The sequence below is a fragment of the Gracilinanus agilis genome, chromosome 3 (genome assembly GCF_016433145.1).
Source record: "Gracilinanus agilis isolate LMUSP501 chromosome 3, AgileGrace, whole genome shotgun sequence".
NCBI lineage: Eukaryota > Metazoa > Chordata > Mammalia > Didelphimorphia > Didelphidae > Gracilinanus > Gracilinanus agilis.
In genome coordinates, this window is record NC_058132.1 from 75,837,414 (window position 1) to 75,853,638 (window position 16,225).

Consider the following 16,225-nt stretch of genomic DNA (forward strand, 5'->3'; position numbering starts at 1 on the left):
GTTGCTGCTGCTGCCACCTTCCATCACTCACATAAAAAAAAAGCATAGACACAGACACACACACACACACTCACACTCACACACACAGAGACACACACACTCACACAGACACACACACCTCCTGGCTTTACTGGAAGACTTAACCTCTGACAAACACTTCCCAATCCCGCATTGGTGGACGAGTCTCTTCCCTACTCAGATCCTCAGTTTCTTCATCTGTAAAATGGAGATGATAATACTTTTACCACCTGCCTTTACTCTGTAAACCTTAAAGGACTCCATAAGTTCTAGCTATGATCGCCACTAACAATAGCAGTAAAGAGCAGGATCTACCCCATGATTTCCCCCTTCTCAGTGTTTGGTTGGATTCCCCACCCAGATTCCTTCTAGCACATGGAGGTAGCAGGCCTGATAGCAGGTCCAGGGATCCTTGTCACCATGGAGACAGCTTATGCTCATCCCTGCAGCCTGGGGGTGGGACATCTCGTGGTACCAACATGGAGTGCTTTGTTGGGATGAGTCAAGTGGTTGAGGATCAAAGGAAAGGGAGATGCTGGGGAAACAGGGACTCCCCTGGAAAAGAGGGAAAGAGGCTGGGTGAGCCCAGCTGAATGGGGCCCGTAAAAGAAGGGGCTTAAGGGCGAGCAGCTGTCAAGGTCTAGAGGGTCACAGAAGGGCAATACTTCTAAAAGAACCTCAGAAATCATCTGTCTGAGGGCGTCGCTGTGGGACTCGGGGGGGTGGGGGGTGGGATAGAGAACCAGGCCTAGAGATGGAAAGTCCTGGGTTCAGATCTCAATCCCCATTGCCTAGCCCTTACCACTTTTCTGCCTTGGAAACAATACACAGTATTGATTTTAAAATGGAAGGTAAGAGTTTAAAAGAAAAAAAAAAGGAAATCATCTGTCGGATGCCTCCCTGACACACGCAAGGAAGATGCATCCTGTTCCTATTTCCCCTGCCCCTCTGTAACTTCTTTTATCTTTTTAGGGTGATCCAGGGGAGTGCTCCTGCCCCCCCGGTTCCCGAGGAGAACCTATCTTCTCTGGCATGCCGGTAAGTGCTGCCCCCCTGGGCCAGGGGAGCAGCCCGGCTGCCCACCTCACCCCTGCTGTGCCCGCTGTGCCAAGGGGTCAGTGGGGCTTTGCGCTCAAGCCAGCGGCCTCCCTCTGTGCTCCCACCCCGACCTCCTGCTTGGTGTGTAGATGTCTCCTGTAACCTCTCCCCTTCTTTTGCAATCCCCCTCCCCCAACCAGGGTGCTCCAGGACTTTGGATCGGCAGCTCTTGGCAGCCGGGCCCTCAGGTGTGTGCCGCTTCTCTGCCTCCTTTGTCCCGCCAGTGCCTTTGGCTCCCCGCCCTCGTTCGGCCATTACCAAGCCAGGGTGGGACCTTGTCCAGTGTCTGAGACTTCCTTCTTTCCTTTAGGGCCCCCCGGGAGTCCCCGGACCTCCAGGACCTCCTGGAATGCCTGGACGGCAGGTAAGGGGAGAAAAGCAGGATTACTGGGGGCAGAGGTTGTATAGGAAGGCTGACTCCTGGTTTCAGGGCCCCACTGCCTCTTATCCCTTGACCAAACTCATCTGGGTCCTCATTCCTCTGTTACCTCTGTTACCCAGAAGGCTTAGAGGATCTCCAAGGGCAAAATAATTCCCCTGTGACTGTTACCTCCCCCCTCTACCTAAGGGCATGCCCTCTGAGCAAGAGAAGAAATGGAAAATGATGCTTGCAATGGCAGCTAGAAGGCTCAGTGGATTACCAGGAGATCCTGGGTTCAAATATGGCCTCCTCAGATACTTCCTAGTGGTGTGATCCTAGGCAAGTCATTTAACCCCAATTGCCTAGCCCTTATTACTTTTCTTCCTTGGAATGGATACTTAGTATTGATTTTAAGACAGAATATAAGGACTGGGAAGGGAAGGGAAGGGAAGAGAAGGGAAAGGAAGGGAAGGAAAAGAAAAGAGGAAGAGAAGAGGAGGGGAGGGGAGAAGAGAAGAGAAGGGAAGGGAAGGGAAGGAAAAGAAAAGAGGAAGAGAAGAGGAGGGGAGGGGAGAAGAGAAGAGAAGAGAAGAGAGAGAAGAGAAGAGAAGAGAAGAGAAGAGAAGAGAAGAGAAGAGAAGAGAAGAGAAGAGAAGAGAAGAGGAAAAGGGGAGAAAAAAGGAAAAAAGGATGTTCTTTGACTTGCCTCACAATTTCGTATTGGTCAGATATAAGAGACCCTAGCTGTAGGTCAAACACCCCCCAGGGCATCAGGGGACTTGTGATCCTGTGTTAGAATTCACAGAGTATCTCCCTCTTAGCTTCTTAGAGGAAGACTGTGTATCATTTTACAGCTGAGAAAACTGAGGCTCCCAGAGGTTACCTAATCTGCCCAGGATCAGCCAGCGTACTAAGGATGGCCCTGAGACCCAGAGGCTTGATCCTTCTCCTTTTCCCCAGGACCTGCCAGCTCTCAGAGGAGGCCAGGCTTTCCCCAAAGTGCCACAAGGGGACAAAAGTCTGTTTTTGCCTGTCCCGATTCCCTTCCCCAGTAGCACTACACTGAGGTGGGAGCAGGGTTGGGCTCGACCTCAGGAGCCCAGCTCTTATTGCAATGGGCAAAGCACTCCTCTGGAGGCCTCAATTTCCTCACCTGAATTAAAGAAATTGGCCTTGATCTCCGAGGACTCTTCTAGCTCTAAATTCTCTGATCCGATAATCCCTGGAGCTTCCATCCTCTGAAATCCTATCAATAGCCTAGCATTCTGGCTCCTGGCCTAAATCCCAGGCAGTGACTTCGATGACTGAGCAGCCCCTCCTCATCTTCTGAATTGTTCCTCCAGCCCCACCTGCTCAGGCGTAGCTGCAGAGCCCCATCCTGGGGCTCCCCAGCCTAGACCTTGTGCCAGCTGCTCTCCTTCGGGGGCCACAAGGAAGACCCTTCCATCTGTACAACAAACTTAGACATTGCCTTAAAGAGAACATGGTGCTTTCTTCCCAATAATCTTCCTAATAAGTAAACCCAATAATTCCTAATAATCCCCCAAATCTTCCCAATAATCCCACAGGTACTGGTGCCTCTGTCATCCCCATTTTACATGTAAGCAAACTGAGAAGTGGGGGTTAAATGACAGATTCAAGATTACAGAGCTAGAAAATGTTGGAGCTGGAGTTTTCCCCTTCTCGTCTCCTGATGCCTTTATCTATACTCTGCCATAATGCTTTTTAAATTTTTTATTAATTTAGGTTTTTTTAACCTTTACCTTCTATCTTAAAATCAAAACTGTGTATTGGTTCCAAGAAAGAAGAGCAGTGAGGGCTAGGCTATGGGAGTTAAGTGTCCTACCCAAGGCCACATAGCTCGGAAGTGTCTGAGGCCAGATTAGAGCCTGGGTTGTCCCAACTCTAGGCCTGGCGCCCTATCCACTGAACCACCTGGCAAGCCTCATAGCACTTTAAAAAAGGTTCTTCTTTAAAATCTAGTTTCTTTTTCAAAAATCCTTTCCTTTTTCACTTCCTTCCTATGTTCTCCTTTTATTCCCTTCTCCTGAGCAACCGAGGACCGCCAAGCAGTAGGGTGAGGGTGAAAACAGAACATTTAGAATCAAAAGACCCAAGTTCTAATCCTGCCTCTGCCACTGATTTGCTGTGTGACCTCGAGCCAGTTTTTGTCCTTCTCTGGCCTCGATTGTTAAATGAGGGGATTAGACAATAGCCTCTCCAGAGCCCTTTCATTTCTAAATCTTAAAAGTCCCATGAATGGGCATGTGTAATTGGGACCTAAAGAAACCACAGTTGGGATTTGAATTCAGAACTCTGTGGCTCTAAGACCAGTGCTCTATCCATCCATGCATCTGCTTTTGTGCATCCATCTCCATCTTTCATGCCTAGCCCCAGACTCTCTAAAACTCAAGAAATACAACTGGAGTGATGGTGGCTTCCCTATATTTAGATGCCTCCCTGCCTCTGTGTTAACAAGTCTGCAGTGTCCTGCCTGGTCAGCAAGAGGATATGGACTCTTTCGAGACATCCTTCAGAATAAGATCCTTGGGGGCAGCAAGGTGGCACAGTGGATAGAGCGCCAGGCCTAAGTCAGGAGGACCTGGGTTCAAATGTGGCCTCAGACACTTTCTGTGTGACCCTGGGCAAGTCACTTAACCCCAATTGCCTCGCCTTGCCACTCTTCTGTCATAGAACTGATATTGAGACAGAAGATAAGGGTTCAAAAAACAAAAGAACCCCCCCTGGAGAAAGTGAGGCTTGGGCAGAGCCTTGAGAGAAATGAGGGACTGGAAGAGACCGAAGTGAGGAAGGAGGAGAGGCGGCGGGTCGTGTGTGAGGGGCAGGAAGATGAGCCACCATCTATAATAATGTGGAATAAGCCTGAGAAGGGGGAGATGGGGTCAGGCCAGATGGAGGAGTCATTCCTGCAGTCTCCAGGGACATGGGCAGTCGCGGGAATGCGTTGAGTAGTGAATGAATGCTCTGGGAGCACCCCTTGGGGAGCCCTATGGAGGATGGCTTTTGAAGCAGGGAGACCTCTCGGGAGGCTGCCGGAATAATTCCGGTCCGAGGTGAGGAGGACCGGAGCTGGCGTGGTCTTCCTATGGGCGCAGAGAAGCGGACAGTCAGCCAACGAGTTGTTATCGAAGTGCCTACTATGTGCACGGGACTGAGCTCTGGGGTTACAGGGGAGGCCAAAAGACAGCCCCTGCTCTCAAGGGGCTCGCGAGGGGGAGGCAGCAGGCAAGACCAACCGTGGACAAACATGTAGACAAGTGAGAGACAGGCCAGACCAGAAAAAAACCCACAGAGGGAAGACGCTGGAATTAAGGGGGATTGGAAGACGCTTCCCGGGGAAAGTGTCATTTCGGCTGGGACTCTGCCAAGGGGCAGTGCTGCAGGTTAGAGAACGGTTACAGCCAGCGTCTGGAGACGGAGCGTCTTGTTGGAGGAACGAGCCCGATGTCGCCAGACCGGACTGCCGAGTGGTGGAGGGGAGAGAAGGTCAAAGGAGGTTATGGAGGACTCTGGATGCCCAACACAGGATTTTCTATTTGGTTCTGGAGGTAATAGGGAGCCTCTGAAGGTGGCGGTGGGGAGAGCTGCGGCGTCACCTTGCTTTAGCAAGATCACTTTGACATTTTAATGGCGTTTTGGAGGATGGACTGGCATTCAGGCATTTGGTCTTGTCTGACTTTTGGACCATGCATAGCACATCATTTCAATGTCACTCTTTTAGTTAATTAATTAATGTTTAAAAACCTTACCTTCCATCTTGGAATCAACGTTGAGGATTGGTTCCAAGGCAGAAGAGAGCAATAAGGACTAAGCAATGGGAATTAAGTGACTTGCCCAGGGTCACACAGCTAGGGAGTATCGGAGGCCACCTTTGAACCCAGGACCTCTCTAGATCTGGCTCTCTATCTTCTGAGCCACCCAGCTGCCTTCCATCAATGTTATATCTTTTACCATTTTAATACTGTCCATGGGGTTTTCTGGACAAAGACACTGGAGTGGTCTGCCATTTCCTTCTCCAATGGATGGTCTCCAGTTGCCAGAACTCTCCACTAAGACCCGTCCATCTTGGGTAACTGCACAGCATAGCTATAGTTTCATTGAGCTTTTCAGGCCCCTCTGCCATGACAAGGCAGTGATCCAGGAAGAGATGGCTGGAATAGGCAGGGAGACTCACCAGCAGCCTATTGTGTTGTCCAGGTGCGAGGATAGATCCGAGAAATGCTCTGGCCGTGTGGTAGAGAGCGGGAAGTGGAGGACAGCATCAGGGATGGGAGCCTGGGGAGCTGGAAAGATGGTGGCGGCATTGACACAGATGGGGTGGGTTTGGAGAGGAAAGAGAATGGATTCTGTTCGGGGCGTGTGTTGAGCTCAGGATGCCCACAGGACAGACACTAGGACCTGACATTTAAAGTCAAGAGTTAGGTAGAGGGGCAGCAGGGTGGCTCAGTGGATTGAGAGTCAGGCCTAGAGACGGGAGGTCCTGGGTTCAATTCTGACCTCAGACACTTCCCAGCTGTGTGACCCTGGGCAAGTCACTTGACCCCCATTGCCCACCCTTACCACTCTTCCACCTAGGAGCCAAGACACAGAAGTTAAGGGTTAAAAAAAAAAAGAGTTAGGTAGATACGACAATGAAACCCTTGGGGTTGATGAAGTCATCGAGATAAAGAATGTGCTGAGAGGAGAGGGCCAGGGCCCAGCGTGGAGCCTTGAGCTCTGCCTCTGGTTATGGGTCATGGTATAAAGGATGATTCAGCAGAGGAGGCTGAGAAGATGTGGTCAGGTAGGAGGAGAACAAGAGAGGACAGAATGGGGAAGGAAAAAGTCCCCATGACTAAGTGGATAGAGAGCCAGGCCCAGAAGCAGGAGGTCCTAGGTTCAAATCTGACCTCAGACACATCCAACTGTGTGATCCTGGGCAAGTCACTTAACCCTCATTGCCCAGCCCTTACCACTGTTCTGCCTTAGATTTGGTACTTGAAATCAATTTCTTCTTATTAATTAGAAATTAATTAATAATATCAACAAATTAACAATTAATAATAAACTAATTAAGTAAATTTCCAAGACAGAAAGAAGGCAAAGGATTTCTTTGTTTTGTTTTTTAAAGAAGGATGAGGCTTGAAGAAAAGCATTAGGGTTAAGTTAGGAAACTTAAGTCTTGTCTGAGTTGATGTTTGAAGCCAGACTGCAAAATATTGAGAAGAAAGTGAAGGGTACAAGGTAGAGGCAACACAGGCGGATGGAGTTTCTGGGAGCCTAAGAGAGGAGAAAGACTTGAAGATTAGATTAGATAAAGTTTGGAGAGTCACAGATGTACATGTGGGCAATAGGGAAGGAACCAGGAAATGGGGAAACACTGAAAATAAGAGAGAGAGAAGATGATTGTGGGAATAACTGGCTGGAAAAGATGGGAGCTTTGGGATCAAAGGTATATGTATGCAGGTCATCTAACCTCCCTGAGCCTCAGTTTTCTCCTCTGTAAAATGGACATAGCAGCTATATCAGAGAATTGTTGTGAGAATCAAATGTGGTAATATGTGCAGAATGCTTGGTAAGCCTTAGAAAGCTTTATCAATGTGAACTGTTGTTATTGTTATAGAGCCTGGAAAGGCTAGGATCGCCGAGGAAGAGTATATAGAGAGAAAATGAAAGGGTCAAGGACTAAACCTTGGGGAATGCCCATTATTTTTGTGGATCAGAGAAAGTGTCTGGAAGAAGGACCAACTACAAGAGGTAGAAAGGAGAAACCGGGGCCAGCAGACCGTCAGGAATCCAAAGGGAGGAGAATTTTTAAAAGGAAGTGGAGGATCAGGCAGTCAGGAATGTCAAACACTGTAAGAGGCCAAGGAAAATCAGGCTGAATAATGAATGATTCCTTTGTACATCACTGAATGTTTCAGTGCACGGAAGGCCACCCGTCCATCACTCTAGTGCTTGTTGGGCTTCCAGTCCCTGCAGCAACAGAAGCTGAAGAGGCAGTGCGGGCTATCAGTTAGCTTTGTAGTCGCAAGACCTGGATTTGAATCCTGATGCTGACAGTCACTTCCAGTGTGACCTTTGGCAAGCCATTTCTTATCTCTTCAGACTTCAGTTTCCTCCTCTGTAAAAATAGGGGATCAAAGCTGAGAATCTCAACAAGATCTAAATTTCCCTGAGATCAAAATCAGAGAGAAAAGAGGGTATGGTGTAAGGCTCCTGGACTGGGGAATCAGGATCCCTGCCCTTCTGCCTCTGAGCTGAGCAAGCCATTTCAACTCCTGCGGTCTCAGTTTCCTCATCTGTCAAGTAAGGATAATCTTTCTCCCTCAAAGGGTTGTGCTATCAAAAAAGCATTTAAGTTTTCTTCTACTAGATTGTGAATTTCTCAAGGGCCAAGGATTATGTCTTTTCAAAATGGGCACGCTTCCTTTCAGGGCCCAACAGTGTCCAGCATGTAATTAGCACCTAATAAATATTTTGGTGAATGAATGGATGGATGGATGAATAGATGGATGAAGTGGTCTTGCCTGGAAAAACAGTGGTCTGGCCTGACTCTGCCTGTGACATTGTTTGAGCTACCACATTTCCACAAGTATTTGGAGATTCTCAGGAGTTAGGCCTATGTCGAGGATGAACATTAGCAATAGCAACCGTCCTAGGGTCCCCAAGGTTGGACTGGGTTGTGGTGAAGACAATAGAAATTCCCTGGGCTCTGGGTTCTGCCAAGAATAAAAATGATGAGGGGGAAAGAGAGAGAGAGAGAGAAAGAGAGAGAGAGAGAGAGAGGAGAAGGAGAAGGAGAAGGAGAAGGAGAAGGAGAAGGAGGGAAGCTGAGAGGAGAGGGGAGAAAAGGAAGGAGAGAGAGAGAAAGGAGAGAGGTGGGAGAGAGGAAGGAAGGGAGAAGAGGGAGGGGAAGAGAACAAAGGNCCTTCTTCCCTCCCTTCCTTCCTACCTTCTTCCCTCCCTTCCTTCCTACCTTCTTCCCTCCCTTCCTTCCTACCTTCTTCCCTCCCTTCCTTCCTACCTTCTTCCCTCCCTTCCTTCCTACCTTCTTCCCTCCCTTCCTTCCTACCTTCTTCCCTCCCTTCCTTCCTACCTTCTTCCCTCCCTTCCTTCCTACCTTCTTCCCTCCCTTCCTTCCTACCTTCTTCCCTCCCTTCCTTCCTACCTTCTTCCCTCCCTTCCTTCCTACCTTCTTCCCTCCCTTCCTTCCTACCTTCTTCCCTCCCTTCCTTCCTACCTTCTTCCCTCCCTTCCTTCCTACCTTCTTCCCTCCCTTCCTTCCTACCTTCTTCCCTCCCTTCCTTCCTACCTTCTTCCCTCCCTTCCTTCCTACCTTCTTCCCTCCCTTCCTTCCTACCTTCTTCCCTCCCTTCCTTCCTACCTTCTTCCCTCCCTCCCTCCTTTCCTTCCTTCCTTCCTTCCTTCCTTCTTTCCTTCCTTCCTTCCTTCCTTCCTTCCTTCCTTCCTTCCTTCCTCCCTCCCCTCCCTCCCTTAACCCTCCTGTCTTAGAACTGATACAAAGTATTGGTTCCAAGGCAAAGGAATGGCAAGGGCTAGACAATTGAGGTTAAGTAGCTTACCCAATATCAGACAGCTAGAAAATGCTTGAGGTCATATTTGAACCCAGGACTTTCCATCTCCAGGCCTAGCTTTCTATTCACTGACAGAAACATATAGTCTTTCAGACTAGATATCTCTCCCTCTTTAGGAGCAAGGGAATGACCAGTAGTACCGGGGCTCTGGCCCTAGCCCTATGCCTAGCCTCCCACTTGCCTTCCTGGCAAAGAAGTTGGGGTTCTGTGTGGCTAGAGCTTACTTTCCTCCCTACGCCTACACACATCTGCATCTCTCCTGAAGGACCTCCCCTGCCTCTCCAGGGCTGAGAAAAGCTAACCATCCTGGATCCATGCCATAGCAGGGCCTGGATGTAGTATGTGTGTCTGTCTGTTGTGCTTTTGTCTTGCTGTCTATCCTTGTGTGTCCTTGGTCTGGGGGTGGTGCCAGAAGAGCAGGGGCTGGCGGCTAGGCTAGGCAAAGGAGTCCCTGGGTCATGATTTGGGGGAAGGTGTGCCAAAGATCAGCTGCTGATGGTCCCTTTGCCTTCCTCTCCTCTCCTTGGCCTAGAACATCTGTGGGGACTGCGCACAGGCACAGACAGGCCTTCCAAGCTCTAGCCTGTTGAAAGGAGAGAAAGGCGACCAGGGCACCCCTGGTGTTCCAGGCATTGACAACTGCGCCCGGGTAAGAGATCGTGCGTTGGATGGGCACTATGGCTAGCCAGCCCCCTTACTCTCCTGACTAATGCCTCAGATTTCCTTCCCCAGTGCTTCCTAGAAAGGGACCGTCCCCGAGCAGAGGAGGCCAGAGTGAGTAAACCTTCATTCCCCCCTTCCCCGGGGAGCTCCCTGGCTGCAGCTCCCCTACATTCTTCTTGGGTGTTCTCTGGGTGTCTATGAGGGCCCTCCATTCTCTGTGTCTCTATTTTGTTCCCAGGGAGATGGTGAAGGGGATCCAGGATGTGCTGGGAGCCCAGGCCAGCCTGGCCCTCCAGGACTGCCGGGACAAAGAGGGGAAGAGGTAATAATATTGACAACGATGAAAATGAGTATATCGCCAATAAAGGCCACTCTAATTTCTGAAACATATGAATGTTTATAAAACCTTATCTTTATTAATAACATCATAAACTAGGCAGGGTGAGTTTTCTTATTCCCTGTTTTATAGAAAAGGGAACCAAGGCTCAGAGAGGATAGTGAGCCATCCACTGACACACAGCTCTTAAGGTGTTAGCACCTGGATTAAAAAACAGGACTTGTGATACTCGGTCATCCTTTGAGATCCTGGAATGTTAAAATTGATAATCCAGGCTGAGCTGTTTCATCTTTATGGAAAAGGAGACTGAGGCCCAGAAAAATGGGTCACAGGACTCATCACTCACAGAACTGATCCAAACCCAAGCCTTCTGTCTCCACGTCCAGTGCTCTTCCCACCTCTCTGGAGAGGAGGGATCAGAGACTTCCTATCTGCCAAGTCTTCCAACGTCAGTCCTGCAGGGGATGGGGGAGGCAGGTCCTTGCTTTATTACCATCAAAGCTTTTTAGAGTCAGCTTTTCAATTATAGGCAGGCAGATTATCCCTGGCCAATCTTCCTTTCAAGTCCTTAATGACATTAGAGTCCACTGGGCTTAGTGAAATCTCTTGTTGACATCAGTACTATCTCTGTTTACTTTCTCTGGGAGAGCCAGCTAGGGTGGGATCTCAGGCTTCTGACCTTGGTGCTTGGGGGCTTCTTTTTCAGGGTCCACCTGGAATGAGAGGCTCCCCAGGGCTCCCCGGACCCATTGTAAGTATCCCATGTCATCCGTTTGGGGCACCTGACCTCAGGCACTAAGGGTGCTTCTAGAGAATGGGGGAATGGACAGCCCAAATTTATGGCCCACTTCTAAGGCAAGCTGGAACCTTTTGGAGTCAGGGAGCCTACATCCTCAAAATGGCCCCAGGAAGACCCATTCATCTTCCTGGAGGCATGTGTCAGCTCTGCTTCCTGGGGCCCAGCTGGGTGGGGAACTGGGACCTCCTTAAGCATACCCTCTGCCCCGTACTGTGTGAGAGCCATCCCTGGACCCAGAAGGAAAGCAACGGACTCTTTGGCCAACTTTCTTGGTGACAGGTATCAGAGTAATCAGAAGTGTCCCCTTCCTCCTCTATATCATAGGACCTAGAGCTGGCAGGGTCCTTAGAGATCAAATCATCAAATCCAACCAATTCATTTTACAGAGGAAGAAACAGGCCTAGAGAGGGGAAACGCCTGCCCCAAAGTTCCATTGGGAGTAAGCACAGAGCTAGCTAGCCATCCCTCAAAGCCAGCACAGCTCTGGCAGATTGGCTGGAGAGGAGGCTGGACGAACCTAGAGAGGGCACTTAGTCTGGATGGGAGAAGGCTTGAAGGAGGCCACTTTCAAACAGCTTTTAAGACCAAAAGGGGCACAGCTAATCTCTACGTCCACCATGGACAGGGCGGAGGGAGCAGGCTTTAGTTGCCGGAAGAGTTGCTGCCCAGAAACACGAGAGAGGATTTCTGGGCCGTAGGGATTCTCTTTCTTGGCTCAAGACAAGAGGACTAACAAAGTGGCCTCTGGGGTTATTGCCCAGCCCCAGAATCCTCGGGGTCTCTGTTGTCCAGCCATCCTAGATACGGGACTCTCCTCAGCCTCAGACCTTGCTGTCTCCCCTCCAGCTCCCTAGGTTACTGTGCTTTGTGAGATATGACACACCTGTTTCTCCCTTCAGGGCCCCCCAGGTTTTCCTGGCGCTGTTGGTTCCCCCGGATTACCTGTAAGAACCTAGAGCTGCACGCATTCCCCCCACCCAACCCCAGGTCTCTGTGGCTCTTGTCGGTCTCTCCTTTCGTCACCCACTCACCTCATCCCACCCCACCCCACCCAGTGTTTCTTGTCCCACTTCAGGCACAGTAGCTAACGACAATGGGTACCCATCTCTGCCCTGGAAGACTAGATATCTCTACCTCTTTAGGAGCAAGGGAGGTGCTTGCAGGGATGTTTCTAGCTCCGTGGTTTCTTCTTGACATCTGTTCCTTATCATCTCTTTTACACTCTCTTCATCTTACCTCACCTCCCTTCCCCGTCCACCCCCTGAATTCTCATCTTCTGACACATCCATTGACCCGCTCCATGGAAGTCGTATTTCCCTGCCCCTGTCCCGTCCCTCTCCCCATTCTCTTTTTTTCTTCTTCCTGTGGTCTTGATGTCTTTGTTCCCGGTGGTTCTTGGGGGGCTTCCAGGAGTCTGGCAGAGATGCCAAAGCTCTCAGGATTCTTACTGCAAACTGGCACAGAGTCAGTGCCCTGCTGGCTGACTGGGCTGCCCAGTGGCCCCCGGCCACACCAGCCTGCCGATGACTATTCCCTTCCCGTGATTCAAAGTGGATGCCATTGTAGCCTCCCTACCTCCTTCTTCTCCACCCCCTAACCTGGCACGGTATCAGGCTTGGGGTGAGCAGGGACGTGCCCTCCCCACACCTGGCACACCTGCCAGGTGTCGTTAATTGCTCTGCCTCCGTCAGCCCCAGTGTTTGAGTCTCTCCCTGCCTGTCGGTTGCAGATGCTAACCCGATCTGCGCTTATCCAGCTCCACACAGCTCCTTTGCATTATCCCATCGTAGTCGCCTCTTTCCTGTCCCTGACCCTGCCGCCCAGGGAGCTGCGTTGGGGACTCTGGGAGTGGGCACCTCCCTCTTGTCGCAGTTCCATCTGCCTTTGTGTCTTCGTCCCCGGTGAGAAGCCCCCTTGCTTCCACCTTGTGTCTTTCCGCTTGCTTGGGTGAAGGGCCCATCTATCTGTCCACCCGTCCATCCTTGTCGTGTCGTCGTCGTCCTGTCATGTGAAGATGTGTGGGCACCGTGGGACACAGGTGGGTGGCAGAGGGGGGCACAGGGGGAGAAGAAACCGCCATAGAGCTCCAAGACAATGCTGTTGGCAGAACTGGGTTGGGAAGAGACCCAGACTTTGTTACCCACTTTACCTTCCATCTTCCCCCTGAAAAGTGTTGGGTGCTGCTCCCTCGGGAGCACCCCAGTTTTCTTTTTCCTCTGCCCTGAAAATTGAAGTGCCCGGGGTGTTTGGGAGATAGGACAGGTAAGTACTGGGGATGGGATGACAGGAGTGACGGAGTCACCTCTCTGGGGTAGGGGAGGAAGCCGTATGCAGCCATTATCTGGGGGGGAGTGAGCTTCAGGTCCCTCAGCATCTGGAGGAGGACGATAGATAAGCCCCGAGAATCGTTTCCTTAAGGGGGGCTCGTTGCTGAGAAGCAGCCCTCTGGAGGAGAGCCCTTCTTTTAATAGTCACTTCTTTGTGGGGAAAGTGGGGAAGAGTCGCCCCTCTAAGGAAGAACATCACAGACAGGCTATCCCGCTAAGAGTTCATCTGGTGTTCGGGGGGGGGGGGGTGGCATCCCTTGTGTTCCTTTTCTCTGGGATATTTCTTTGAGGTTCACCACTCCCATCAGACCGCCACTCCTCTCAACAGACCACTCAAAAACCAGTCTCTTGAGTATCCCCCCTCATGCTGACTCCTCTGTGGTGTATCTGTGTTTTGGGGAGAGGTTAGGTGTTGGGGAGGGGGCAGGGGTACCCGTTGAGTGTACCCCTGGGCAAATCAAGGCTAAGGCTTCCAGCTAGAAGTCTTCAACCTCTCCTCTATGGCCCTCACATTTCAGCCATTACCTTCTATCTCCCATCCCCAAGGGCATGGCCTAAGGAAGAGAAGGGCAACTTTCCCTGGGCCATTTGCCTGTTTCTTAGACGCTCTGGTTAAATATTAACTAAATATTACAATGTATGGCTTACGTGAAACTTTGGACTGGCTCCATGTACTTTCTTTTTTTTTAAAACCCTCATCTTCCATCTTAGAATCACTATTGTGTATTGGTTCCAAGGCAGAAGAGTGGTAAAGGTAGGCAATGGGAAGTTAAGTGACTTGCCCAGGGTCACACAGCTGGGAAGTGTCTGAGGCCACATTGGAACCCGGGACCTCCCATCCCCAAGCCTGATGCTCTATCCATTGAACCACCCAGATACCCTGGCTGCGTGAACTTGTTTTGATGACTTCAGTTCTTCCTCTCCCACCTGTGGATACAATTTCTGCCTCTATACTACTTTATAATCTACAAAGTACGGGCAGCCAGGTAGCACAGAGGACAGAGAGCCAAGACAGGAATTGGGAGGTCCAGGGTTCCAATCTGGCTTCAGACATTTCCTGGCTGTCCGGCTAATCCTGGACAAGTCTCTTAACCCCATTGCTTAGCCCTTGCCACTCTTCTCTCTTAGAACTGATTCTGAGGCAGGTTAAGAGTTTAAAAAAAAATGTACAAAGTACTTTCCTCATAAAAAACAACACTGTGAGGCAGGAAGGGTGTGATTTTCTCCATTTTATAGCTATGAAGATAGACCTACAGAGTTGAAATGACTTTCCCAGAGCCACACAGATAGTAACCAGCAAAGCCTGGGCTTGGACCGGGCCCTCCCGGCTGACCCCGGTACCCTTTGCTTTGGACCTTTCTGCGTCCCCCGGTATCACTCCTCTCCCAGGGTCTGGACCCGAGCCACCCATATTTGAGCACAGACAGGGTGGACAGCCTGTGGAGTGTAATTGTAGGGACAGATGTGTCAGAAGCCAACAGATGTTTGGCCCTGCGGTCCCCAACAGCTTCCATTTGGTGGCTACAAAAACTAGGTCATCCTTCCCTGGCCAGCTCCTTGGAACGCCGACCCTCCGAGGCTTTGGAAAGACAGCCCCAAATCTCAGAGGGCTCCCACCAGGGACAAGCGGGTGCGGGTGGATCAGGCCCAGGCACATGCCGGTGTGAGCTGTGTGCAGAGAAATGGGGGCCAGGAGGTGATGTTGGGGGGGAAGGGAAGGAGAACCTCCCGCCCAAGGGCCTCTTGTGTCTTTTTCTTTTCTAAGGGTCTCCAGGGAGAACGCGGTCTCACGGGGCTGACGGGAGACAAGGGGGAGCCGGTAAGCCCACAGGGACGCGGCCCTGCATGGTATTGGGGACCCCAGGCGGGCGGCCAAAAGGGAGAAGGCCGTGTTTGGCCACGACTGCCTGTCAGGACGACCCAGGAAAATAGCAGTAGATGGCACGTGTACCAGATTTGTGGCTGACTCAAAGCTGAGAGGGTAAACCAACACATCGGGTGACATCATCGGGAACCAAAAAGGCTCTGACAGATGGGGAGGATGGGCCAAATCGAAGAAGATAAAATGTAATAGGAGTAAGTGTCAAGTTCTATACTTGGGATTGCAAAATCAACATCAGAGATGCAGGACGGAGGAAATGGGACTAGATAGATTGAGTGGAAAAGGCTTGGAAGTCTGAGCGAAGGAATAAATGAGTAAAAAGAGAAAGCATTTATTAGATGCTTACTATGTGCCAGGCACCATACCAAGTGCTGGGAATACCAAAAAGAGGCAGGCCCTGCCTTCAAGGAGCTTACTTTCTAATGGGCTATATGGGGTGTGGTGGTCCAAAAAGCCCCGGGGATGGTGAATGGCACCATAGGGTAGCTGGCTGGCACAATGGCAGGGATTACTGTTCCCCAAGAAGGGGAAGTGGAGGCAAGGGGAGAAGCGGAGAAGAGATGGTACATGAAAGGGTGAAGCATGGTTACAGGCTAAACATAGGGGGGCTAAGGGCAGCTAAGTAGCTCAATGGAAAGAGTGCCAGGGCTGGAGTTAGGAGGAACCGAGTTCAAATCTGTGGAGTGTAATTGTTGGGAATAGTTGTGGAAGATCTGGGTTCCAATCTGGCCTCAGACACTTTCTAGCTGTGTGACCCAGGGCAAGTCACTTAACCCCAGTGGCCTAGCCCTCGCCACTCTTCTTTCTGTTTTAGAGTTGATCCTTAGTATCCATTCTAAGAAGGTACAGGTTTAAATTTTTTTAATTAAAAAAACATAACATGGGGGGCTGTGGGAATTTGTGCTCACTCCTTGGGCTATGAGAACGGCGCATCCTCCTCCCCTTAGCTGGCCATCCCCTTCTCCAGGAGCTGGTCTCTGGAGGTCCATAGTAGAGGAGCCTGGTCAAGAGGGTGTGGAGGCCACAGCAATGGCAGGCGGGCATGGGAGGGCGATGGGGCAAAGCGCAGGGAGACAGAGTGAGTATAGGACACTCCTGAAGGGGCGACCAAAAGCAGCTGGCAGTCCCTCAAGCCAAGTCAG

At 50.6% G+C, this 16,225-nt stretch overlaps 1 protein-coding gene across 1 annotated transcript in view; it reads left to right on the forward strand.

Annotated features, from left to right (window-relative positions):
• Positions 1–16,225, forward strand: part of COL16A1 (collagen type XVI alpha 1 chain) — an 80,596-nt gene that overhangs the window by 36,952 nt on the left and 27,419 nt on the right. Inside the window, exons 39-47 of the mRNA XM_044668774.1 lie at positions 991–1,056; positions 1,257–1,304; positions 1,427–1,480; positions 9,608–9,724; positions 9,808–9,849; positions 9,977–10,060; positions 10,782–10,826; positions 11,774–11,818; positions 14,967–15,020. Coding sequence (XP_044524709.1) covers positions 991–1,056; positions 1,257–1,304; positions 1,427–1,480; positions 9,608–9,724; positions 9,808–9,849; positions 9,977–10,060; positions 10,782–10,826; positions 11,774–11,818; positions 14,967–15,020 — 555 coding nt within the window. The remainder of the gene's footprint in view (positions 1–990; positions 1,057–1,256; positions 1,305–1,426; positions 1,481–9,607; positions 9,725–9,807; positions 9,850–9,976; positions 10,061–10,781; positions 10,827–11,773; positions 11,819–14,966; positions 15,021–16,225) is intronic.